General features: G+C 40.9%; 1 protein-coding gene across 1 annotated transcript in view; it reads right to left on the reverse strand.

The window, feature by feature from the left end:
- The window catches only part of LOC136179991 (NACHT, LRR and PYD domains-containing protein 3-like), a 53,462-nt gene that overhangs the window by 6,153 nt on the left and 20,742 nt on the right, over positions 1-26,567 (reverse strand). The window contains exons 2-13 of the mRNA XM_065959004.1: positions 24,803-24,913; positions 20,125-20,235; positions 19,334-19,444; positions 16,646-16,721; positions 16,290-16,494; positions 14,361-16,164; positions 14,083-14,256; positions 13,827-14,000; positions 13,558-13,731; positions 13,302-13,475; positions 12,794-12,961; positions 12,631-12,677 (exon numbers count right to left, since the gene is read on the reverse strand). Of these exons, the coding sequence (XP_065815076.1) occupies positions 12,631-12,677; positions 12,794-12,961; positions 13,302-13,475; positions 13,558-13,731; positions 13,827-14,000; positions 14,083-14,256; positions 14,361-16,164; positions 16,290-16,494; positions 16,646-16,721; positions 19,334-19,444; positions 20,125-20,235; positions 24,803-24,912 (3,328 nt within the window). The 5' untranslated portion in view covers position 24,913. The remainder of the gene's footprint in view (positions 1-12,630; positions 12,678-12,793; positions 12,962-13,301; positions 13,476-13,557; positions 13,732-13,826; positions 14,001-14,082; positions 14,257-14,360; positions 16,165-16,289; positions 16,495-16,645; positions 16,722-19,333; positions 19,445-20,124; positions 20,236-24,802; positions 24,914-26,567) is intronic.

Here is a 26,567-nt window from a genome sequence, read left to right on the forward strand (position 1 = left end):
AAACCTGGCTGTGTCAAGATGAATATGTTAGTTTGAATGAATCCACTCCTCCCAGTCATTTTTGTACTCATATACCTTGAGACACCGGACGAGGTGGTGGAGTAGCAGCTATTTTTAATTCTGGTCTTCTAGTTAACCCTCGACCAAAGCTGAATTTTTCTTCTTTTGAAAGCCTTGTTCTTAGTTTTTCACATCCAGTCTCAAGAACCTTTCAGCCAGTCCTAGTTGTTGTAGTTTACCGCCCTCCTGGCCCATATTCTGAGTTTCTATCTGAATTTGCAGAATTTTTATCAGATTTAGTCCTTAGCAGTGAAATAATAATTGTTGTAGGTGACAATATCCATGTTGATGTTGATAATGACAGCCTTAGCACAGCGTTCATGTCACTGTTAGACTCTATTGGTTTCACCCAGGTAATAAACAAACCTACTCATCATTTCAACCACACCCTGGATCTTGTTTTAGCTTATGGCATTGAAATCCATAACCTTACAGTTTTCCTAGAAAATCCTCTTCTATCAGACCATTTTCTTATTACATTCGACTTCGTCCTGCCAGAATTACCTCTGCTTGGAAGAGGTACGCTCTCTAGAAGTTTGTCTGATAGTGCTGTGGCTAGATTTACGGAAGCTATTTCAACTGCTTTTGATTCAGTACCGTGTTTCAACCCAGTTGGAAACTCTTATGATAGCTTTAGTCCCTCTCAGCTAGATCAGTTTGTTGATAGTGCAGTGGATTCGCTGAGAGTTACTCTTGATTCGATTGCTCCCCTGGAACGAAGGGTTGTCAATCGGCGGAGAGTGGCTCCATGGTTCAACTCAGAAACCCGTACTCTAAAACAATCATTGCGGAATTTTGAAAGAATATGGCGCTCGACCAAAACGGTAGAATCTCGTTTTTTCTGGCAGGATAGTCATAAAAGATATATGAAGGCTCTATGTCACGCTCGAGCTGCCTACTACTCCTCTCTAATCGAGGAAAACAAAGGCAATCCTAGATACCTTTTCAGCACTGTAGCCAGGCTGACAGAGAGTCATGGCTCCATTGAGCCTTGTATTCCTCTAGCCCTCACCAGTAATGACTTCCTGAGTTTTTTCAACAACAAAATTCTAGACATCAGAGACAAAATTAGTAACCTCCTGCCCTTACCTGGTGCAGATATGTCTGATATGGCAGAGACAATTCCAGGACCAGATATTAGTCTGGACTGTTCTCCAATCGACCTTTCAGAGCTATATTCCATTTTTTCTGCGTCGAAACTGTCAACCTGTCTTTTAGACCCAATCCCAACCAAGCTGTTTAAGGAAGTTTTTCCCTTAGTTAGCAACTCTATATATTAGTTATGATCAATTCGTCTTTACTGGCAGGCTATGTACTACAGGCATTTAAAGTAGCGGTAATCAAACCTCTACTTAAAAAGCCTACTCTAGATTCAGGAACTCTAGCTAACTATAGGCCTATATCCAACCTTCCTTTTATCACGAAGATCCTGGAGAAGGTGGTAGCTAATCAGCTGTGTGACTTTCTCCATGACAACAGTTTATTTGAGGACTTTCAGTCAGGATTTAGAGTCCACCATAGCACTGAGACTGCACTAGTTAAAGTTACAAATGATCTACTTCTAGCTTCAGACAGGGGACTTCTCTCTGTGCTCGTCTTGTTAGATCTTAGTGCTGCTTTTGACCCCATTGACCATCGGATCCTGTTGTACAGACTGGAGCATTTGCTTGGAATTACAGGGACTGCTTTAAGTTGGTTTGAATCCTACTTATCAGACCGATTTCAGTTTGTACATGTTAATGATGAGTCCTCTATGCACACTAAAGTTTGCCATGGAGTCCCACAAGGTTCAGTGCTTGGACCAATTCTCTTTACATTATATATGCTTCCTCTGGGAAATATTATGAGGAAACACTCCATACAGTTTCATTGTTATGCAGATGATACTCAGCTTGTGTACTGACCAGAACCAGGAAAAGGGACCACATTACTCCTGTCTTGGCTTCTCTGCAATGGCTCCCTATACAGTCTAGAATAGAATTCAAGATCCTTCTTCTCACTTACAAAGCTCTAAATGGCCAGGCACCATCTTATCTTAAGGAGCTACTAGTGCTGTACTGTCCCTCGAGAGCCTTGCGGTCCCGGAGTGCAGGCCTGCTGGTGGTACCTACAGTCTCTAAGTGTACTATGGGGGGTAAAGCCTTCAGTTATCGGGCTCCTCTCCTCTGGAACCGCCTTTAAGCCGGGGTCCGGGAGGCAGACACAGTCTGTATTTTTAAGAATAGACTTGAAACTTTCCTTTTTGATAAATCTTATAGTTAGTGCTGGTGTAGACCAGCTCTTAGTTATGCTGCTATAGGCTTAGACTACCGGGGGAACTGGCACCTTGAGCTCCTCTCTCTCTCTCTCTCTCTCTCTCTCTCTTTGTGCATATACAGTACATCATATTACTGCATGTATCTATCTGTAAATCTCAGTCACTAACCACCTACTTTCCTGAGAGCTCTTGAGCTCTCTTAGGCTCCTCAAGATCGTTGGTTGACGGCCTGCCAGAACAGGTTCTCACTAGACTCTGGCTCTCACTAGGGAAAGGAAGAGGTCAGTCACTTCCTTTCCTGTTCTCCAAGTGTTTTTTCCTTCTGAGATAAATTGCCAGTTTTGCCTGTCCTGATAAAAAGTTAAAAAGTTTCCATTTAACCGCGTTTGTTTTGTTGTACCCTGCTCCAAAGATAAAAACTGTTTTTTGACCATGTCTCATTAAAACCCATAAAAACCTTCTTTAAAACCCCAAACAGATCGCTGAGTCTGACACACTCTGAAAAGCAGTGAAAAATTGTTTCCACAGACCCACAAAAAAAACATTGATTAGACACAGAAGGATTAAAACGAGAGACAAAAGAGTTTACGGCTATCGCTCCATTTAAAATCCTCCATTGTAGATCACCAGATCTCTTGTTCAGAGGGCTTTTACAAAAAACTCTCCACACTGGCTTGAAGTGGTCAGCCACTTTCAACCATTGTCTCCACTTGGTGTCCACTCTGTTTTTCAATATATTCTCATTTAATACTTTAACACACACACAAAACAATTCCTTACCTCTAACGTTATAAAAGTTCAAAACTTTATCATCAGTACCTTCTGAATGTATTTCACTTGAAACACAATAATTCATTGTGAGGCCTATTTCAGGAAAAGGATCACTGTCAATGGGCACTTCCTTCCTGCTACAGTAATCCTGCAGTATTTCTTTCCCTCCCCCTGTCAGTCTGAGACACAACAGTCTGAGCACTCTGTCCACAAAACGTGCAAACCGGAGACCAAGAGCAGAGGTCACTGCTGCTGTATTGTCCAGTTCAGGTCCAGCTACGTCCATGATCTGTCTCAGTGTGGTGTTGTCAGTGGAGATGAGAGCATGCGTGAGGCCCATTAAGGATGTGTCCTGAACATCCAGCCGGGCCCCAGAGATCAGAGGCTCCTCCAGCAGCCAGTGTAGGGACAGTGTGGGCTCTAGTCTTTTCCATAAAAACAGTTTCCAGATTTTAAAAAGGCTCTGATAAAAAGCAGGCAGGTTGCACAGATTAAAACAGTCAGTATTCATTAAAAACACTAATGAACACTAAATAAACACCAAGATACTTAAAACCATTTCTTCCCCATGTTAGTCCTGCTTGTATGGTTGGGCAGCGAATGTGATTTAAAACCAACTGCTAACCACTCTTCCCCCAGTTCACTTTTGCAGATGATATTATACCAAATTCCTCCACAATGTTTTCTATTAAAAACACTTCTTTTTGATTTTTTATCATGACAATAACATCATCTGCATAGGCTGACACAATAAAATGTTTTGAACAGTGAGGTAAAATTAACCCTTCAATGGAAGACCATATTTTAAAAGGAGCACTTAGTCCGCCATTGATTTTCAGTACTCTCAATGTCCTGGTACAAAACCTTAATCATAGCAATGAAACCAGGGCTGAGACCAAAACTCTCCAGAACTTTCCAGAGGTAGAGGTGCTCAACCCGGTCAAAAGCTTTTTCTTTTTCTGTCATCATGTCTTAACATACAGTATACATATTTTATATTCAACATAAGGATGACAATATTTTACATCAAGTAGTGTGGTGTCAAAATGGTTGTGTCCCCCAGTGATGTGGAAATTCTAAAAATAACACTTACAATACAAAAACATGTATTACAGTTGTTTAAGGTAGCTTGAAGTAAAACTGAGGTAGCTTGGATCTGTTTTACATAAATTCATAAATGTTTCCCTCCATCAAGGTTTTCTTCCCTTTCTCTACAATATTTAACATCTTTAGGAGGGCAAACAAACAAATGAGTTATATAAAATGAAAGAATAAAATTTGATTAAAAGAAAGAGAAGAGTCAAAGGAGAAAGAAGAGAGAAAGAAAACAAACAACAAAAAAACCCAGAAAAACCACAAAGAAAACACAAAAAAACCTAGGTGGTGCTCCCCTAAGTGATTGTCAGTCCTATTGTCATGATCCCAAAGTTTCACTTCATTTCCTTCCTTCCATAATATGTTGACCATTTAGACCATCTCTTTTCAGATAGTTTTGAGTTCCCCCTCATTTTATAAGTTAAACTTTCCAGATATATTTGTTGAATTGTTTCTCTCCATTTATATATCAAGGGGCATGTTTGTTGAAGCCAATTTCTTGTTTGTTTCAGTGCTGCTATACGCAGAATCCTTAACAAATATTGATCGTTTTGATTATGTATTTTGTCCACTGTTTTACCTAACAATATGAAGTCTGTATTCAAGTGAATGGCGTCATTGAAAATGGTTTTGATTTCCCTCTGAATATTGTTCCAGAACACATTTATTAATGGACAGAACCAAAAACGTGACCAAAAATGTGACCAAAAAGTTGGCATAAGACTCGCCACATTCCCTCCAGCAGTTTGGCAATATTTTATTATTACACCTAGCTTGTTGCACTGGTTTTATAAAATAACGTGATTGTATTTTCCATGTATATTCTCTCCAGTAAGGAGATACAGTGGTTGAGTGCACATTCCGATTCATTTCCTTCCAGGTATCCTCAGATCTGTGTGTGTTAAATTCTTCCTCCCATCTTAGCTTTGCCCATGTATCTTCAAAATTGTGACTATTTTTTACGATGTTACAATGTTACAATTCACTTAGCAGACACTTTCATCCAAAGCGACGTACATCAGTGAGTAAGTACAACACTAATTCATTCATACACCGCCACTGAAGCAACGGGAGCAATGCAGGGTTAAGTGTCTTGCCCAAGGACACATCGGACATGTTTTAAAATATTATCCACAGTTGAAATTTTAAAGTTAAACATTACTAAAGTTCTTTACCAAAAATTGCAAATTGCAAGGGTGGCTGTGGCTCGGTTGGTAGAGTCGTCACCTCTCAACCAGAAGGTTGAGGGTTGAGGGTTCAATCCCCAGCTGAGCAACATGTCCATTGTGTTCGTGTGCAAGACACTTAACCCTGAATTGCTCCCGCTGCTTCAGTGGTGGTGTATGAATGGATTAGTTACTTCTGATGGATGATACTACATAGCAATCATCACTACCATCAGTGTGTGAAAGGGTGTGAATGGGTGGGTGTGACATGTGGTGTAAAAACGCTTTGAGTTGTCGGAAGACTAGAAAAGTCCTATTTAAGCTCAAGTCCATTTACCATTTACCATAAGTGGATGCAGATCACTGCTTGTCTTCTCCCTATTTCGCTGTTTTGAATGAAAGTTCTCAGTTGTAAATATCGGAAGAAGTGGGAGAGTGGTAAATCATAATATGTCCTTAGAGATTCAAATGGTATAATTCCGTTTTTATCTAAACATTGTCCAAATATGGTCAGTCCCTTTTGTGCCCATTTATTAAAGACTGTATCCTGTTTATTAGGAGTAAATTCAGGATCTTCTTTTATTTATCTCAGTACAATTAAGTCATCTTTAATTTTGCTTTTTTTTTAAATTATGTGCCAAATCTTTAAGGTGTTTCTTATTAATGCGTTGTTGATTACTTGTGTCCTACTGTTAGTCTTTGTACAGAAGGGTTGTTTTTTTTTAAACATGGCACATGTGTTTTTTTATAAATCTCCACCTTGCTTCAGAGTTATCATTGAGCCAGGTGCTTATTGATTGTATTTGAGCTGCATAGTAATAGTGCTTCAGGCTAGGGACAGCGAGTCCCCCTTTTTCTTTTGACATTTTCAATGTCTGCATTTTACTCTTGTTTTTTTCTCATCCCACACAAATTTACTTATCATTTTTTCCCAGTTTTTAAAAACATTTGCACTAATGTACAGTGGTACTGTCTGAAACAGAAATAGGAAGTGAGGGAGTACATTCATTCTAATGGTCTCTATTCTGCTATTCATTGATAGGACAACTGTTCTCCACCGATTCAGATCCTGCCTAATTTGTGCTTCTAGGTGATTGAAGTTCATGTGATATAATAATTAGTTAATATTCTTTGGAATCACAGTTCCCAAGTATTTAATACTGTCCAAGTCCCATTTCCAAAGGTAGCTATTTTTATTTTCTCTGCTGAATGGCTCACCTATAACCATTGCTTCGCACTTCTGCATATTTAGCTTGTATCCTGATGCTAATCTATAATTATTAATGATTTGCATGAGTGCTGGTAGTAATTTTCCTAGGTTTGTGATATACAGGGCCACATCATCCGCATATAAGGCCAGTCTGTGGCATTCCTCTGATATTTTCACCCCTTCGATTTTGTCTGTTGCTCTGATATATGCTGCCAGAAGTTCAATACAAATTGCAGAAATTAACAGAAATAGTGGGCCTCCTTGTCTCGTTCCTCGTTTTAACTTAAAACAGTCTGACAGGGTCCCGTTTGCTTTGACCTTTGCTCTTGTTGTTTTGTACATGGCTTGAAGCCATTTGATAAAGGTGTCATGGAAACCAAATTTCATACAAACTTCTATTATAAAGGACAATGACACCCTATCAAATGCTTTTTCTGCGTCCAGGGCGAGGATCAATGTTTCAACATTAATTTCTTGTGAATAGTCTATTATGTTCAAAGTACGTCTTACATTATCAGATAAATGTCTATTTGGGATAAAAGCCTGTTTGGTCTGGATCTATGATGTGCGGAATCTGCTAGGATAGTGCTTAGCATCTTTTGATCTACATTTAATGGAGCTCAGCGTGAGCTCAGACAGTAAGACTGGTTATATTCTTTCACCCATTCATTCATCCTTTCATTTCAACCTAAACCACTCCCCCTACTACTTCCTCTGTCTCCCTTCTCTGGTGATCAGCTGTTAATGGGCGTTTATTCTTTAAGTGATCAACCAACCAGATTTTTGCACAACCTCTCTCATCCAATCATCCTGCTGCGGCAAAAGGCTAAAACAGTTCTCTCTCTTCCGCAGCCCTTCTGTCTTTTTAGTGCAACCCACCACCGCCCCAGTGACCTCCATTCCAACTCAGCAGGGTCCAGATACAGGCTCAGAAACCCACTTCTCTTCACAGCCTCCATTCATCTTCACCATCTTCACCACCACCAGTGTCTAGACTCCATAGGGGGGTCTCCTATCCTGCTGTCGGCCTCATTACCCTTCCGAGTACATGAAGTCGTCACGATGGAGACTTTGCACATTCAAATCTAAATTGTTGCACATTTATTGTTAAATAAATAATTGTTCATTCTCAATTAAGTCTCTCCTGATTGAAATAAGGTAATCGGCCTATAAGATCCACAGTCAGAGGGATCCTTTCCTTCTTTGTGTATGACTGTAATTAGAGAGCTGCACCAGGTATTTGCCCACTGACTATGATCTAGTGCCCAATTGAAAGTTCTTTCTAGATCGGTGCTAATTCTTATTCAAATTCTTTATAAAACAGAACCAAAACGTGACCAAAAATGTGACCAAAAAGTTGGCATAAAAAGTCGCCACATTCCCTCCAGCAGTTTGGCAATATTTTATTATTACGCCTAGCTTGTTGCACTGGTTTTTATAAAATAACGTGATTGTATTTTCCATGTATATTCTCTCCAGTAAGGAGATACAGTGGTTGAGTGCACATTCCGATTCCTTCCAGGTATCCTCAGATATGTGTGTGTTAGGTTCTTCCTCCCATCTTAGCTTTGCCCATGTATCTTCAAAATTGTGACTATTTTTTACAATGTTACAATTCACTTTGCAGACGCTTTTATCCAAAGCGACGTACATCAGAGAGTAAGTACAACACTAATCCATTCATACACCGCCACTGAAGCAACGGGAGCAATGCAGGGTTAAGTGTCTTGCCCAAAGACACATCGGACATGTTTTAAAATATTATACACAGTTGAAATTTTAAAGTTAAACATTACTAAAGTTCTTTACCAAAAATTACATAAGTGGATGGATTTTGTTTCTCTGTTATCTGTGGTAGTTTTATTCCGGACAGGTATTCTTTGATTTTGTTTTAAAGAAGCAGGTTGTCTTCAGAACTATATAAATGTTTATAATATTTTGCAAATTCTTACTCGTACTATTTCTTGCTTACCTTTTATGTTAATATTCCTAGTTTGGTCTTTAATAGAAACTATGTTTGATTTTATTTGTTGTTTTTTCAATTTGTAGGCCAGGATTTTCATTGCTTTTGCCCCATTATCAAAATATTGTTGTTTATTGAATATCAGTGATTTCTCTACCTTTTCATTTAGTAATTGATCAAGTTTATTCCTCAGTTCATTCAAAGAGAGCAGGTCGGAATGGTTTCCTTTGGCCTTTTGTTTTAATTCCAAAGTCTTAATTGATCTTTCTAATTCTTTAACTCCTTTTTCCCTCTCTCTCTTCTTATATGAAACATAAGATATAATTTCCCCTCTCAGTACTGCTTTTCCTCCCTCCCACAGTGTCACTAGTTCAATTTCTTCTGTATCATTGATTTCTAAATAGTTAGGGCCCGAGCACGAACCATGTGAGGACCCTCTTGAAACCCTAGCGATTATTATTAGGGCCCGAAGCACTGACAAGTGCCAAAAAAGGAACTGAAAGGATTATTAGTGGCACCCCCTTGAAATTTTCAAAATGGCCTCCCCACAAAGGGTTTTTTCACATACACTTACGAAAATTGGTATGCATATTAAACTTGTTGGGACGGACTAAAAATCCTCTTGCAGCGTTTCAAAAAACCCGACAGGAAGTCCACAAATTGAAGTTGAATTTCACGATAATGGCCCAAAATCGCCGATTTCAGCCTTCCTATTTGAACGCACTTGTCCGAGGGCGATCATCCGATCAGCGTAAACTCAGTGTCAGTGCGTTCTAGACAGGCTCAGCATATCTCATTGTGCTCCGCACGTTATTTCATCAAAGGGCGTGGCCTTGGCATGCGTTTTGGCAACTTGCCAAAAAAGTAAATGCTTATATCTCTGCCATCTAGTTTTTAATCATATTAAAATGTCTCATACATGATACAGGGCCTGACCTGAACACATCCATGATTGACATTTTTTGCTTAGTCACAGCGCCACCTGTTGACAACAGGAAGTTACTGCTCCTCCATTAGGCTAATTAGCATTAGCCATTGCTACATGGTAGCTAATTTCCCCCTTAAAATTGGTGTGGACCATGCTAACACCTTGGCCATAGAACACTCTCAAGCTCAAATGCCTACGTCCAATGCTGTTGCCATACGGACGCTTTGCTCGCCATCAAACAGGAAGTCGTTTTTTCACGGGCTTAACATATTTTTACTATACATTTCTAACATGAGAAAACCTACAAAAAAGGCTCTTGCACCCACACCCAAAACTCAACAGGAAGTCCACAAATCACATCGCCATCAAACAGGAAGTGGCTGTAACTCTTATACTTTGTCTGATCTTCTTGAAATTACATAGGTATGATCAGGGTTGGCCTCTGAACACAGTGACACAAAACAATAATAACGTTTAACCATAGCGCCCCCAAATGCAAGGGCTAAGTACTACATAAAACATACTTTCTCGGATCTGCTTAAAATTTCCCAGGTATGATCAGGGTTGGCCTCTGAACACATTGACATAACAATATTCAACTTTAACCATAGCGCCCCCTAATGCAAGGACTAAGTACTACATCATACATACTTTCTCGGATCTGCTTAAAATTTCCCTGGTATGATCAGGGTTGGCCTCTGAACACATTGACACAAAACAATGTACTTTGTCTGATCTGATTGAAATTTCAAATGTATGATCGTGCTACGTCAAAATTTTATGTGTTCTTCATTAAGTTGCCTATTTGAACATACCATAGTACGACTTTTACACAAATTGGACTGTACGGCCAGCTGCTTAGCCACGTTCCGCTGCTGCTGCACTCCTGCGGTCGTGACACACCCCAACATGCACAGGGGTGCGAGAGCCCTTCATCACCGCTTGCGGTTTTAATTTTGAATTCTTGTTCTTATTTTAATGTTAAAGTCTTCCATTTGTAACAACACCTTAGTCCTTAGTTACTCCTCTCATAATTTTAGGAGCTTGATCCCATGACCAGTGGCCCGCGAACATTAAGTCGTTTCTGAATGCTCAACACGGCCTGAAGAAAGTACTTCCGGCCCCTGAAGCCAATCATTGCAACGCGGTCGGCACGAACCTGTCCCCGTTGTCACAAAAATCTTGGAGTTGCGTGGCTGGGCGCTCAGACCCTCCGCCCCGTGGACCATTCTCGTGCCGGCCGCAATTGAGCAATATCGCCACGCTGAACGCAAGAAGCATGAAACCTGAGATCAATGAGTCGCAATGTGCAGCACATGGCTAATTTACATAACGTTATTTTCCCGTGAAAACACTGTGGAAAGATTCGAAGTCTGGCTAGCAAGCCAGCCTTTCTGTTAAACATCCTGTCTGATCATATTTACCGTTTGGTAGCCATAGGTAAAGATGTTGAGAGAAATGTGCTGGTAACTTCATACAGCTTTCTGGTTCATTATTATTGAAGGCAAAATTTAAGTGACAGCAAATGTGACAGTGTCAACACATGTAATAAGGTAGGCCAGAGGGAATATAAACTTAATGAGAATCAGCAGGAGCAAAACATCATGTTCATATATTGATAATGTTACATATTTTATGATAGAAGATATTTGACAATATTGTCATACTTGATGACTGCATTATGCTCTCTCAGACTCTGCTCTGAGAGCTACTTGACTGTCCTTCACATCAACCCTTAGTAGAACACGGTAAGCCCTGTTCTGCAAATTCATCCCATTTATAAAAAGGGACTGAAGGTTGGGAGCATGGGTTTTTCATGTTTCACTGAAGCTTTATCAAAAAGTTAAAACAGAACATAGATATCGACAAGCAATTGTGGTTTTCTTATTGTTTGCACTGCTTCTTTAGTAAGTCTGAATGCTAAAATCTTCTGTAAATTCACAATTTAAAGCTGATATTTAAGAATATATATATTTCCGGGGGGGCATGCCCCCGGACCCCCCTAGGGAGTTTTGATCTGTGTCACCTTTTTCATCCCTGATAAGTTTGCACCCCTGTCTCCTAATAAAAGCATATTGGCTTCTCTCTTTTTGTATTTTAGTTGAATAGTCTTGATCAAAGTAAATCCGGCGACCTTCGTGCATAATTGCTTTCCTGGCCCGTGCTGAACGTAAAACTTTTTGACGAATATCCCAAGTTAAAAATGTAACTACGATTGATCTGGGTGTTGTTCCACTATGTGTGGATTTTCTCTGGTTTGACCGGTGTGCTGTAACAATGTTAAGTTGCTCTGATGGTATCTCCAGTTTCTTTGATATGAACATATTCACCATGTCGCCTCCCTCTGTCTCCTCCATCACCTGGTGAATCTTTATATTGTTCTGTGTCGATTTGTTCTCCAGGTATTCCAGTTTTTCGGCTGTATGTTGTTCTTGCTGCAGTAGATGGGTTAATATTTTAATATTAGTCGTCTCTCTCTCTTCCAAGTTGTTAATTCTTTGTTAAGCAGCCGAGACATAATTTCTTGTGCTGTTTAATGCCGTTTTCAAATCTCTGATTTCAGGTTTTAACTTTGAGATGTCTTCTTTCGTTTCATTGGAACGGTGTTGAAATTCCGATCTGAAGTCCTTAATTTGAGCAGTAATGTCTTCTTTCATACTTATCAACAGGCCTTCAAGGCTGCCTCCGGCATCCTCCTCCATGTTTGCCAATGTGTTTGTAGCTTGCTTTTTGCGTCCGACTTTTTTCTTTTTGGTTTTCTCTTCCTTTAGAACTGCCCCCGAGCACAAGTTCATGCCACCTTTATCAGACGTTTATCCAATTAACTTATCGTCTTTACATTTTCAAACAACTTGTTTAGAATAGTATATTTGGGGGGTATCTTGGAGCTCAACTCACAGCAGCATTTTCAGCCGATCAAAACATTTTTTGTTGCTCTTAAGTGCCCATTGAGCGTGCGAGAGAGATCAGTGGTATTTAATTAAGGTTTAATGCTCCAATGAAGTTTATTAATTTATTTTGTGTGTAAGTAAAAAAAAAAGGAAATAAATATACCCTTACCTAAGTACTTGCATGGTATTGCCCTCTTGTGCATATAATGCGTAAAAGTAGAAATCCGAACGGTTCAAACTTTTGACATCGCTGCAGTGTTCTGATGAATAAAAATGAAAACACACTCACACTTCCTCAGACCAGGGTCCAGTCTGTGCAGTCCACCATGGTCCAACCTGGAGAAAGAAACCACATTAGAATCTACTTCATTTTCATCTAAATCCAGCATCAGACAAGAAGCAGAGTTCATCATTCAGAAACAGTGAGACAGCTTCTGTCTGTGTGTCTGTACCTCAGTGTCTCCAGTCTGCAGTGTGGATTCTCCAGTCCAGCAGACAGCAGCTTCTCTCCTCGTTCTCCTGGATGATTGTAGCTCAGGTCCAGCTCTCTCAGGGGGGAGGAGCTTAGAGCTGAGGCCAGAGACGCACAACCTTGTTCTGTGATAAGACAACCTGATAGACTACACACACACACACACACACACACACACACACACACACACACACACACACACACACACACACACACACACACAATCTCAAGAAAAGCTTCTTAATTTCTTGATGTTTCAACCATTATCCATAATTTGTAAATGACTAAAATAGAACTTCATATTTACATTTAACTTTCTTTATTCCAGTCCAGCTTCCTCAGACTAAAAGACTGGGAGCTACAGAACGAGCTCAGAGCTTTACAGCTTTAATGTGTTACCATACAGAAACTAAGACTTTAAACCACCACCAAGGCCCATTTTTATAAATGATTCATCAAGAAAACATCTTCATCAGCTGCACACTAACCTGAGAGTGTCCAGTCTACAGAGACGACTCTTTAGTCCAGCAGACAGCAGCTTAACTCCTGAATCCTGCAGGTTGTTGTTGCTCAGGTCCAGCTCTCTCAGACTAGAGGACTGGGAGCTGAGGACTGAGGACAGAGCTTCACAGCTTATCTCTGACAGGTTACAGCTATTCAGCCTGAAGAGTATTTTTTGATAAGTACATTAAAATATCAAATAAAAGAAGTACATGCAAGCTTATTGAGTGTACAAGTCCTAACCTGAGTTTTTCCAGTTTACAGCGTAGAGTCTCTAAACCACTACACAGCAGCTTCACTCCTGAATCCTGCAGGTTGTTGTTGCTCAGGTCCAGCTCTCTCAGACTAGAGGACTGGGAGCTGAGGACTGAGGACAGAGCTTCACAGCTTATCTCTGACAGGTTACAGCTACTCAGCCTGAAGAGTATTTTTTTGAAAAGTACATTAAAATATCAAATAAAAGAAGTACATGCAAGCTTATTGAGTGAACTTTTGCATGAACAAGTCCTAACCTGAGCTTTTCCAGTTTACAGGGTAGAGTCTCTAAACCACTACACAGCAGCTTCACTCCTGAATCCTGCAGGTTGTTGTTGCTCAGGTCCAGCTCTCTCAGACTAGAGGACTGGGAGCTGAGGACTGAGGACAGAGCTTCACAGCTTATCTCTGACAGGTTACAGCTATTCAGCCTGAAGAGTATTTTTTGATAAGTACATTAAAATATCAAATAAAAGAAGTACATGCAAGCTTATTGAGTGTACAAGTCCTAACCTGAGTTTTTCCAGTTTACAGCGTAGAGTCTCTAAACCACTACACAGCAGCTTCACTCCTGAATCCTGCAGGTTGTTGTTGCTCAGGTCCAGCTCTCTCAGACTAGAGGACTGGGAGCTGAGGACTGAGGACAGAGCTTCACAGCTTCTCTCTGAGAGGTTACAGCCACTCAGCCTGAAGAGGATTCAGAAGAACACATGAAATCAATTTAAAACTATAGTTGTTATTTCTGAATGAAGAGAATTACATTTAACCTGGATAGTTATGTGAGCACGTACAGAGCTTTGTTTGAAGCTTTGATCACAGGCAGCAGCCTCAGAAGAGCCTCCTCTGAAGCAGAGTATTTCTTCAGGTCAAACACGTCCAGATCTTTTTCTGATGACAGTAAGATGAAGACCAGAGCTGACCACTGAGCAGGAGACAGTTTATCTGTGGAGAGACGTCCTGATCTCAGGGACTGTTGGATCTCCTCCACTAGAGAACGATCATTCAGTTCATTCAAACAGTGGAACAGATTGATGCTTTTCTCTGCAGACAGATCCTCACTGATCTTCTCCTTGATGTACTTGACTGTTTTCTGATTGGTCTGTGAGCCACTTCCTGTGTGTGTCAGCAGACCTTGTATGTGATTCTGATTGGTCTCTAGAGAAAGGCCAAGGAGGAAGCGGAGGAACAAGTCCAGGTGTCCATTAGAACTCTGTAAGGCCTGGTCCACAGCACTCTGGTGGAGATGTTTTAGTTTATGTCTGTCTCCAAAGATTTTAGACATCTTGGATGTCGTTTGTTTTTCTGACATCAGATTGACTCCAGAGTTGATGAAGGTCAGATGGACATGAAGAGCAGCCAGAAACTCCTGAACACTCAGATGGATGAAGCAGAACACCTTGTCCTGGTACAGTCCTCTCTCCTCTTTAAAGATCTGTGTGAACACTCCTGAGTACATTGATGCTTCTCTGATATCGATGCCACACTCTGTCAGGTCTGAGTCATAGAAGATCAGGTTTCCTTTCTGCAGCTGCTCAAAAGCCAGTTTTCCCAGAGACTCAATCATCTTCTTGCTCTTTTTATTGCAGTGTGGATCTGTCTCAGCTCCTCCATCATACTTGATGTTCTTCAGTTTGGACTGAACCACCAGGAAGTGGATGTACATCTCAGTCAGGGTCTTGGGCAGCTCTCCTCCCTCTCTGGTCTTCAGAACATCCTCCAGAACTGTAGCAGTGATCCAGCAGAAGACTGGGATGTGGCACATGATGTGGAGGCTTCGGGATGTCTTGATGTGGGAGATGATTCTGCTGGCCTGATCCTCATTTCTGAATCTCTTCCTGAAGTACTCCTCCTTCTGAGGATCAGTGAACCCTCTGACCTCTGTCACCATGTCAACACACTTAGGAGGGATCTGATTGGCTGCTGCAGGTCGTGTGGTCATCCAGAGGCGAGCAGAGGGAAGCAGTTTCCCTCTGATGAGGTTTGTCAGCAGCACATCTACTGAGGTGGACTCTGTGACATCAGTCAGAGTCTCATTGTTTTTAAAGTCCAGAGGAAGTCGACACTCATCCAGACCGTCAAAGATGAACACAACCTGGAACTCTTCAAACTTGCAGATTCCTGCTTCCTTGGTTTCAGGAAAAAAGTGATGAACAAGTTCCACCAAGCTGAACTTTTTCTCTTTCAGCACATTCAGCTCTCTGAAAGTGAATGGAAATGTGAACTGTATGTCCTGGTTGGCTTTGTATTCAGCCCAGTCCAGAGTGAACTTCTGTGTTAAGACTGTTTTCCCGATGCCAGCCACTCCCTTTGTCATCACTGTTCTGATTGGTTCATCTCTTCCAGGTGAGACTTTAAATATGTCTTCTTGTCTGATGGTTGTTTCTGGTCTGTGTGATTTCCTGGATGCTGTTTCAATCTGTCTGACCTCGTGTTCATCATTGACCTCTCCAGTCCCTCCCTCTGTGATGTAGAGCTCTGTGTAGATCTGGTTCAGAAGGGTTCTGTTTCCTGCTTTAGCAATCCCCTCAAACACACACTGGAACTTCCCCTTCAGGTTAAATTTGAGTTTTTGGCAGCACACTGCACCAAACATTCCTGAATAAAGAAAGAAGTGAAATCAATGAACAGATCCTGATATAGATCACATGACTATCTGAGTTTAGACCTTTAAACCTCTTTGCCCTATTTCTAAAACACTAAATCTGTTAAAATGTTCTTACTGCTCTGCAGACAGTCAGCCAGCTCCTCCTCCTTCATTCTCCTCAGGAAGTGGAGAGTGATCTTCAAAAATGCCTCTTTACAACTTCTCCCCCGCTCTTCAGCCTCACTCTGACTCTCTAAGCATTCTGGGTAATCTGGACTCAGAACCCTCTGGACTCTCTTCAGCTCGTTTTTCACAAAGGTGACGATGTTCTCCTCCAGCAGCTGGAACAGAAGGAGACACTGGATATTTAATATAAACTGGTAGAACATGTGGTTCATCTGTCAGTCTGAAGGTCAGCTGGTCTAAACAGAAAGATGGTTTATCATGAAATCCTTGTTTCTGTAGTTTGTTTTAAAAATGTGTTGTACACACCATAAATATAGAGTTCAGGTCTGGTTGATGCTGCTGGTTGGACGGATCACTCTGACCCTCAGGACTCTGCTGAACCCTGCAGAGAAAAGTTCAAGTTCAAGGATAATTAATGACAGCTTACTAAAGGTGTTCTGACATGACAACAAAATGACAGGTCATGAATGTAGATGTCAAGTTTCTTGTGCTTCCCAACTCGAGAGGAATGATCTTCTACACAAAAAGGACTGGACTCCACTCAAACAATTCCTTTTTCAGTTCCTTTTATTTTTAGGCTATCAATTTAGCTGTCAGCTTTAGCTGCTTAGGTGAAAAACCTTTTGAAAATGGTAAATGGACTTGAGCTTATATAGCGCTACTGAAAGCGCTTTTACACCACATGTCACACCCACCCATTCATACCCTTTCACACACTGATGGTATAAATCGCTATGTAGTAACATCCATCAGAAGTAACTAATCCATTCATACACCACCACTGAAGCAGCGGGAGCAATTCAGGGCTAAGTGTCTTGCCCAAAGACACAACGGACATGTTGCTCAGCTGGGGATCGAACCCTAACCCTTCTGGTTGAGAGGCGATGACTCTACCAACTGAGCCACAGCCGCCCAAAAAGAAGAAAAACAACAACCAAACAAATGCAAGTTAATATGTGCTTAATTTAAACCATACACCTCCAACATTCAAGGCAAAATACATGCTAAATTAAATTAATTAATGCCTTCGGTCAACCTTTTAACTTATTTTGTGTTTTAAACACATTTTAATCTCTCTGCATCTTAACATTTATTTTGTATCTTAAACAATTTTAATATTTCTGTATTTTAACATATATTTTGTATTTTAAACACATTTTCATCTTTCTCCATTTTAATATATCTATTTACACCCGCACAAACTCATGTCTTTTTAACAAACCCCTCACCAAATTCTAACATACCCACTTGTGACGATATGCCCAATCAATCAATCCATCAATTCAAAAAGCCTGTCCTCACCCTGTGCTTCCGCAACAGTTTATAACGATCCCCTTAATAAATACAATTTATCTCACAGTAGAGAATAACAAACAATCAAATCATTAAACATAAACAGGCACGCTATCAAACTAAACAAACAAAAACAGCGTGTGCCCGAGCCGGCACTGCTGCGACACTTTTCATGCCAGCAAACAGTCTTTTTTAAGTTCCTACAGCACCTTACCGGCTGCCTCCTTGGTTTTGTCGTAGATGATCAATTTCGCACAATTCAGTGTTTTGGGATGGTTTTTCTTTTCGTTTCTGCGAGCCACCTGTCGGTCTGCCTCTCCTCCTTTTTCATGCTGTCTGTGCGTTTGCTTTAATGACTCTGGTGCTGTGAGGATTGATTCCTTCCGGTTAGGTCTGATTTTTTAAAACTTATTTATCACCAGAACTCTACTCTCTACTACCCATTTATTTCCAATTTTAGCAAACAATACCTTTCAATAACATAACTGATTTATTAAATTAATCTAAATGTTTATGCTGCTAATTTAATCTTCCCCTTATGATTTTCTTGTCTTTTCCTTCCTTGAAATAATCAAACTTCATTTATTTATCTGATCTATTAATTCATTTATTTTCTAACAGATCAAACTCCGGTTTGACTAGACATCTCCCATTCGATCTTCCTCATGGAAGCACAGGGGAGATCGTTACCTTTAAAGTCAAACCTCCCTACCTATGCTTTTTGTCCATCTAAGGTTGGATGGCTTCTTGCAGCTGTCTGAGCTCTCCTCATTGGAACACAGTAACTTGGGAAGACCCTGATGCTGACGTCCCTTACAATGCTTTTACCGTCTGTATTGGTATTTGTGACTCTGCCCAGCTTGAATTGTCCCTTCAGCGCATTTTGGTCGGCTATCCACACTATGTCTCCAACAGCAACGTTCCTTTGTGCAGTGTGCCACTTATTCCTTACAAATAAGTTTGGGCCTGCTAGTTGGCTCCAGCTTCTCCAGAACTTTGTCACCTCTGACTGCATTGCTTGAAGTCTTTTGTAAAGGTAGCTGGAGAAGTCAAAGGTATTTAGGTCCCCACTTTGTGATGCCCGTCCCAGAAGAAGACTGTTTGGTGTGACATACTGAATACAATCTCCTCTGCTTTGCACTCTTGCATCAATTGGGCGCTCATTTGCTAGGCTGGCTGCAATTTGAAGGGCTGTCTGAAATTCACTGTAGCTAAACACCGATTCCTTCCCAATGCTCTGTAATGCTCTCTTGACAATGCGTACAGCAGCTTCTGCAGCACCATTTCTATGAGGGGAATCGGCAGGATGAATTTTCCACATTCATTTAGTGCCATTCTGGGCCGCAGCTTCCTCCAGTCCTTTTTGTGTAGAAGATCATTCCTCTCAAGTTGGGAAGCACAAGAAACTTGACAGTAGGTGATTTAACAGCAACATTACATCTACATGAACAACTCTTGAATCCTACTATGTGAAATGTGTTTGAAGTGATTGAACCCTCAGAAGAAAAGAATGAAGAGTTCAACAAGACAAGAAGAGTCAAAAGAAAGAAGATAAGAGATCTGATCTGGAGGCAGATCATTCTGAATGAGTAACGTTGTACCCTCTGTACCGCTGAGCAGAGGAGATACCTGATATTTTCAGGACCCTTGACATTTAATTATTAATTTTTCACAAAATAAATTTAAGTTTTTCATTCTTACCTTCCATCAGCAGGATCTCCATCTTTAAAGTTCATAGGGTGTGCCATGGAGCGGTCACTCTTCATGGACACACAGCTGGGTCCAGGAGAGTCTGGTCTCTGTTCCTGCATCCTGATACAAAGAATTAACAAATTGAAGAAGAACCCACCCAGAATACCCCAAAGATACAGTCGCAGTGGCTTAGGCCTTGCTATGCAGTTTAAAGAAAACGGTGGCATACTGTTCATTGAATAAAGCTTGTGGAGAGGTGGACTGATTGAAAAGACGCCTCAGTTAAAGTTAAGAGTGTCCAGCTGAGGTGGGCAGCGGGACTCGAGGGACGAGGGTCTGTACATCACAACTTTCACCGCAGACTGAAAGCTCGACTACCGTACTGTAGCTAGTAGGAGTGCAAAGTCCATGAAGAGAAAACAGATGGTTACAAAAAGAGTGTCACAGCAGCAGAGAAACTGCAAGTTGTAAACTTAGCTGAACACAAGAGAAATCATCACGCAGGAAGACAGTCTAAAACTTTCTCTCTCTGGGAGACCTCTAACATCAGACTGCGTATTATATACTGATGTGACATATATTTAGGATATTACGGTAATAATAAAAACAGCTGCTGTAAGTTTGTTTTTTTAATGTCTTAATTGTTTATGTACAACATGCCTATCTGCCTTCAAGTGAATATAGCCTAAAGCCGCGATGCTTTACATTATAGTGCTGTTGAGCCCCTATGAAGCTCTGGACCATGATATGAGTCCTTCTTCAGCAGAGTCAGAAAATAAACTTCAGTTATCAGATCTCACCGTCCATCAGCAGGAAGTCCATCTTTAAAGTTCATAGGGTGCGCTATGGACCGGTCACTCTTCATGGACACACAGCTGGGTCCAGGAGAGTCTGGTCTCTGTTCCTGCATCCTGATACAAAGAATTAAGAAATGTATGTCACCAGTTAATGCTTAACAGATCTCAAACGTGTAACCAAGAAGCAGATGTGAAGTCCTTCACACTTCTTTATCTTCTGTTAGAATAGTTACCCACCCAGAATACCCCAAAGATACAGTAAACACTTAGTCTGTCCCTAATTCAGTACTCAAAGAAACACAACTCAAGTAGATGCCAACAGGAACAGGAAAGGTTAGAAACCAAACCTGCAAGTTCAGTGAGGAAGGACTCAGGTTGTCTACAGCAGTGGTTCCCAAAATGGGGGTCGTCAAAACTTCCCAGGGGATTGCCAAACCCTCTTGATTTTAGGGGTATAAGAATAATATTGAAGGGGGAAATTTATTGAAAAAAATTTTTACGAGATTTTTCATGAATTAAATATTTGTAATACTTATTTCCCCCAAATTGTAAAAAACCTTTGTATAATGAGCAACATAAAGGGTAATATGATGATACAAAAATTAATCAAACGGGACACTGTAAACTATCTTCTCAGCAGGGAGTAACGTTTAAAAGATGAGTTGAGGAGTGAACGAGCTGCTCCTGCTTGACGTAAATCAGCAAACAGGCTGAACAGAAAGAGAGAGGTGACACAGAATGCAGGTTTTCAAGAGAGGTAGAAGGAGCAGTATTTATTTTGTTTTATTTGCTCACAAGTTTCCAGAATTTGATCAGAGCTCCGGGACTTAACCACAGGAACACGGCTGCACTGCATGCTCATCCTGACGCTCTTCACTTCTGTCCACACGTCTTACCAGTTTCTCCTGTTTTGACTGATGTAAAACTAAAGTTTGACTGATAATAACAACACTTCCTTCCTTCCTGGAATGCCACAAAGAGCAGCTCGTGCAGATAAAAAAAGACCGTCTCCTCACATCCAGACTAAGTGAAGGTTCCGGACACCGGCGTTGAGCCTCTGGCATCTCCTGACTTATTTTACCTCTGATTATTGTAAAACCAGTCAGGTAATATTAATAATAACTGATTTTATTAACAGAAGGTTCATTTTTAGGTCACCCAGAGGTGAAAGTACTGTGCTGATCACTTCAAAGTTTCAGCATGACATCACTTCTAAATAGAGCAGCCTGCTGTTGCGCCTGCATCACCAGCTTTCATCAAACTGTAAACATGCCTGTTGGGCCTCAGCCATGTGTGTGGAACAAAGGACTCAGGCCTGTATCACAGTCTCAAGCCTGACTAAAGTTATTTTGAAGGCAACTAAACAAAGGGTTCTTAGCCCAGCAACCCCCCAACAGAAACTAACAAATAGGTGTGAAAAGTGGGGGGGTGGGGGGCGTCGGAATTCTCTATCCTCATTGGAGGAGGCCTGAGGTAAACCCACAGGCAGCTCCAGCCTTTAAAAACAATCGCTAGGCATTGCTTCCTTCTCTTCAAGTCTTGTCTGCTGACACCAGAGGATGTCACCTGTCACCAGAGGATGGTCGAAGATCTGAATCCCGCTACCCTCCTCCTACACCTGCCACGAAGGAACCCTGCCTGGATCTGTTGATTTAACATTCAACAGAGTGACGATCTAACCAACCTTACAACGATCACCAGGAGTTACCCCAAGTAAGAGCTTTGGTCTGGGCAGAAATAGTTCCGGAAATAGTTATGTTTCTTTTATAACCACTGATAATTATGCATCATTGTTGACGACACGTCACATTCGGTTTATTATCTGTTGTAAGCTGCTGCATTTGTATGCATTTGTATTTTATTGTAATGAACTGCTGTGTTCGCCTATGTATGTAATGCTATGCTAGTTTACCTTTAGTCAACGGCTTTCACAATCAGAAAGACCAGTGTACCCGCCATTGAATCAAAGTCCGGCCACTGGCTTTCTGGTGTTTAAGTAACAGTTACTGAACTCAGCTCAGAGAGCTCAAACTATTCCGAAAGGTAGCCACACGGCTTCCTTTGTTGTCCACCATTTTGTCACCATGTGACGAAGCCACATGGTGCATTGTCTCGCTCCACCATCTTGTTTTCTCTCTCTCTCTCTCATCTACATACACACTCATCTACACACACACACACACACACAGTTACACCTCATCCACAAGCCTTGCTTGATAATGTTTGTTGCTTAGATTATGTTGGGCCACGCAGGCTTAGGACAGTCAAACAATGGACTTGGGCCTGCACCTCTGTAAAAGCCTCATTTGAGTTATTCACTGAGATCACAAAGAGGCCTAAAAGGACTCTTAATCCCAGAATCCCCTGCGGTACTTCACACCTACGCGTGAAGTAAGGGGGGGACCGGAACCTCTCTCTCCTCATTGGAGGGGACCTGAGGTAGATCCCCCATGGAGCAGGCCAGGCTACAAAGCTCTAAGACTTCCATTGTTCTTCCTCTTTCCACGCGCTGACTTCTAGTGCTCGGAGACACAAGCTCACCTCCTGTTTCTGCAACAATCGTCCTTTGTTTTAAGTTTTTTTGGCGCGCAGGTAATCCGCGGCTGGCAGGTTCTAAATTCCGAGCTCGGATTGTCCAGTGAACGCATCTCAGTTTCTCGGAGACTATAACAGATTATCAGAAAGATAACGGTCTTATTCCGTCCTGCAACGAAAGGACATCAAAGGACATCTTTCCACTCGACGGCCATCAGACGCCTCTGCACCAGGACGGACAGAAGATCTGCTCCATCGCCAGACTCTTTTCCTTTCACCAATCGCAGACAAAGCGATTCACAAGTGAGGTTTAATTAGGTCTGGGCAGAATTAGCTTTAGAGAGTGTTTTTAACAATTGTTGATCGAAGCAGAAACGGTAATTTTTATCTTTGCTGGACCGCTGCGTCCTGAGTTTTAACTGTTTAAAACTGTTGTTGTTGTTTCGGACCGCTGCGTCCGATATGTGTTTAGCGTAACAGCGTTATAACCGGGTATTACTCTTCTGATCAGAAAGACCAGTGTAAGCCGTATTAACCTGAATTCGGCTATTGGTTTGTTTCTGTGAATGAAGGGAATTACTCCGAGTTGTGGCGCGGGAGTCGGACTGTGATCCGGCCTCTTCAGGCACGCATTTCTCTTTTATTCTCTTTTATCCTCTTTTATTTCCCCTTCTACGAACATACACACACACATATTCCCGTGTAAATGTACATCTGGAGACCAACTCCACCACCGCGCCATTACGCACAGAGATCTATACACTCGCGGCTATCCAGACGCCTCAGAGACACAGATCGTGTAGGGCCGAACTCGGTCTCTTTTAGACCTTAAGGCCACATTTAGGCCTTTGTTAGGTGTGCGCCATCGGAAGGGCGACCACGTGGGACGAAGTAATCTTCCCCCCCTTTTCTCTCCCTTTCATCCACACACGCACGCACGCACTCAGGTTTTTGTTAGATTTGCACCATCGTGAACGACCACGTGGGTACGAAGCCATCCCCCCCCCTTTTTTCTTCCCCCTCTCTCTCTCTCTCTCTCACACACACACAAACACACACACACCTACATTCACACCCCTTCCACAAGCCTTTGCTTGATAATGTTTGTTGCTTAGATTAGTTTATAATAGTTATTTGTTTAATTAAGTTCATTGATTTTGGATTGATGTTGCTTTGTTTAAATAAATTCTGTTATAATTTAAGAGAGCAGTTGTTTGTGGTTACTGGTGTATTTGCATTGTGATATAAGCTGGGTGCGAAGGCTTTGTGTACGGATTTCACGCCTTCAATTTATTAAATATAGTTATTAATTATTAATAATATTAGTAATTAAATAACTAATTTGAGACTGATTTGAGTGATATTTTGGTTATATTTACCTGATTACAGGTTGGTGCCCCAAAACGAGATTAAACATAGTTTAATGATATTTGGAGCAGCGCTGAAATGCTTCCTTGAATTACACAAGGAGATGGCACAGATTCATGGTGCATAAAAAGTCAGTGGCAGTTAGATCACGATAATACGGACACGAAGAATAACGGACTGCCAGGCTCAGGAATGTGCACACCACACTGAGCTGATCAGACGCTAAAGGTGTCTGTTCATTTGGAAACATTTGATGCCTGGCAGTGAAATACCCGAAGATGACAAAGTTTGCATCAAAGACACTCTGTGTGTTTGTGACAACATATTCATATTCATATCAGAATCATTTTATTGCCAAGTACATTTTCACAAGGAATTTGACTTGGTGTATTGGTGCTAAACAATTAACAAGGAAATAAAGCAGAACTAGCAACAACTTAAATAATACAGTATAAGAAGATATTACAATATATAAAATAGAATTTAAAAATGTAAAATATAAAACAAAAAAGGTGCAATGTAGGAGCTGTTCAGTGGACAGTGAGAAAAAAAATCTGTACGCATGGGACTTTCATGAAATAATAACTTGTGCGTACATCCTGCGTGCATGTGATGAACCATTCGGCACACCATAACACACACACACACACACAGACAAAACTCTGTTACAGGACATATTACACAAGAGAACAACAGGTCATATATTATGAAGCTCTGAGCCGAGATATGAGTCTTTGAACAACAGAGTCAGAACATTAACTTGATTTTTAATTCTTACCGTCCATCAGCAGGAAGTCCATCTTTAAAGTCAATAAAACGATCTATAGACCGGTAACTGTTCATGGACACACAGCTGGGTCCAGGAGAGTCTGGTCTCTGTTCCTGCATCCTGATACAGATATACAGCTGGTTAATGAAAGCATTTAGAACAAAGATAATTTTTAATCAGATTGTTCCAGTTCAAACTAGCAGATGGATAATCAGTAATCAGGAGGCAGAGCTGAAGTTCTCCACAGTTCTCTCTGTTTCTATTAGAACAGTATCTCACTCAGAATACAGACAACACTGTGTTTGTCTTCAGATTCTTTAGACTGATGAAATCGAAGCTAACAGAAGATGACTCAAACATAAACTCAGCTCATAAAGATGCCACCAGGAACAATTAAAGTTAGAAGTCCAACCTGCATTTTCAGTGAGAAAGAACTGAGGCTATATACAGACAGATGTTCATGAAGATACTACCAGTGATCACCACGATAAGCCACAGGACAAAGATTTGAATGATTGATTATAATGATGATAATGGTTTGTTGATGCATGGTGTGCTACCTGATTCTATGTTGTCTGTGTTACTAGTGCCAGTAGTCAAAGAAGAAACTGGTAAAATATCCAGCAGTGAGAACTACAGACCAATTGCCCTGGCTAGTATACTCTCAAAAGTATTAGAACTAATTCTCTTGGATCGCCTTCAGGAATACATTGCGAAAACAGACCAACATTTTGAATAAACACAATACAGATATGTGTATGCTCTGAAGGAAGTTGTTAACATGTACAGGAGAAAAAACTTGACTATATTTATGTGTTTTCTGGATGCGTCCAAAGCCTTTGGTAGGATAAAACACTGTGAATTATTTACGAAATTACATAACAGAGGGGTCCCACCTTATTTGATAAGAATATTGCATTTCTGGTATTTGCATCAATCCATATGCGCCCGATGGGGCAGGAGTATATTGGCACCCTTTTCAGTGACCAATGGGGTCCGACAAGGTGGAATTCTGCCACCACTTCTTTTTAATATGTATATGGTCGATCTCTCTGAACAGCTTAAAGCTTGTAAGACTGGTTGTATGGTTGGAGATAGAATCGTTAACCATTTGATGTATGCTGATGACTTAGTAATCTTGTCACCTTATAGTGCTGGCCTACAGCAACTTCTAAGAATCTGCTCGAGTTATGGAGTGCAGTGTGACATAAAGTATAATAGCAAGAAGACCATTGTCATGATAGTAAAATCAAAGGACGATCGAAAGCATAATTTTCCTTCATTCTTTATCTCTGATCAAGCCCTGAGTGTGGTAGATAAAGTCAAATATCTGGGACATATTATCAGGAATGACTTGAGTGATGATGATGATGTGCAGCGTCAGTGCTGCAAACTGTATGCTCAAGCTGCTCAATGCTGGCACGTAAATTTTCAATGTGCTCAGACAATGTTAAAACTGAGCTGTTCAGAGCTTACTGTACTCCACTATATACTGCCCACTTGTGGTGCAATTGTGGGCTTTAACTGCTGCTGTTTTGCCCTTTTTCTGCTGTTTTGCTTCCTTTTCTGCTGTTTTGCCTCTTTTTGTAGTGTTTGCCTTTAGTTTAAATACTTTTCTTTTTGGGCCCTTTAACTCATTGATTGTCCCTGTTAGTTTTGTTTTGTTTGTTCATATTTTTCTGTTTTTGTATTACTTTGACTTAGTGTTTATTAGTTTATTTAGTTTGCCGTCAACCAACTGGAAATTGCTTGTTTCCTTTGTTTTGATTATTTA

This window comes from Labrus bergylta, chromosome 9 (assembly GCF_963930695.1).
Source record: "Labrus bergylta chromosome 9, fLabBer1.1, whole genome shotgun sequence".
NCBI lineage: Eukaryota > Metazoa > Chordata > Actinopteri > Labriformes > Labridae > Labrus > Labrus bergylta.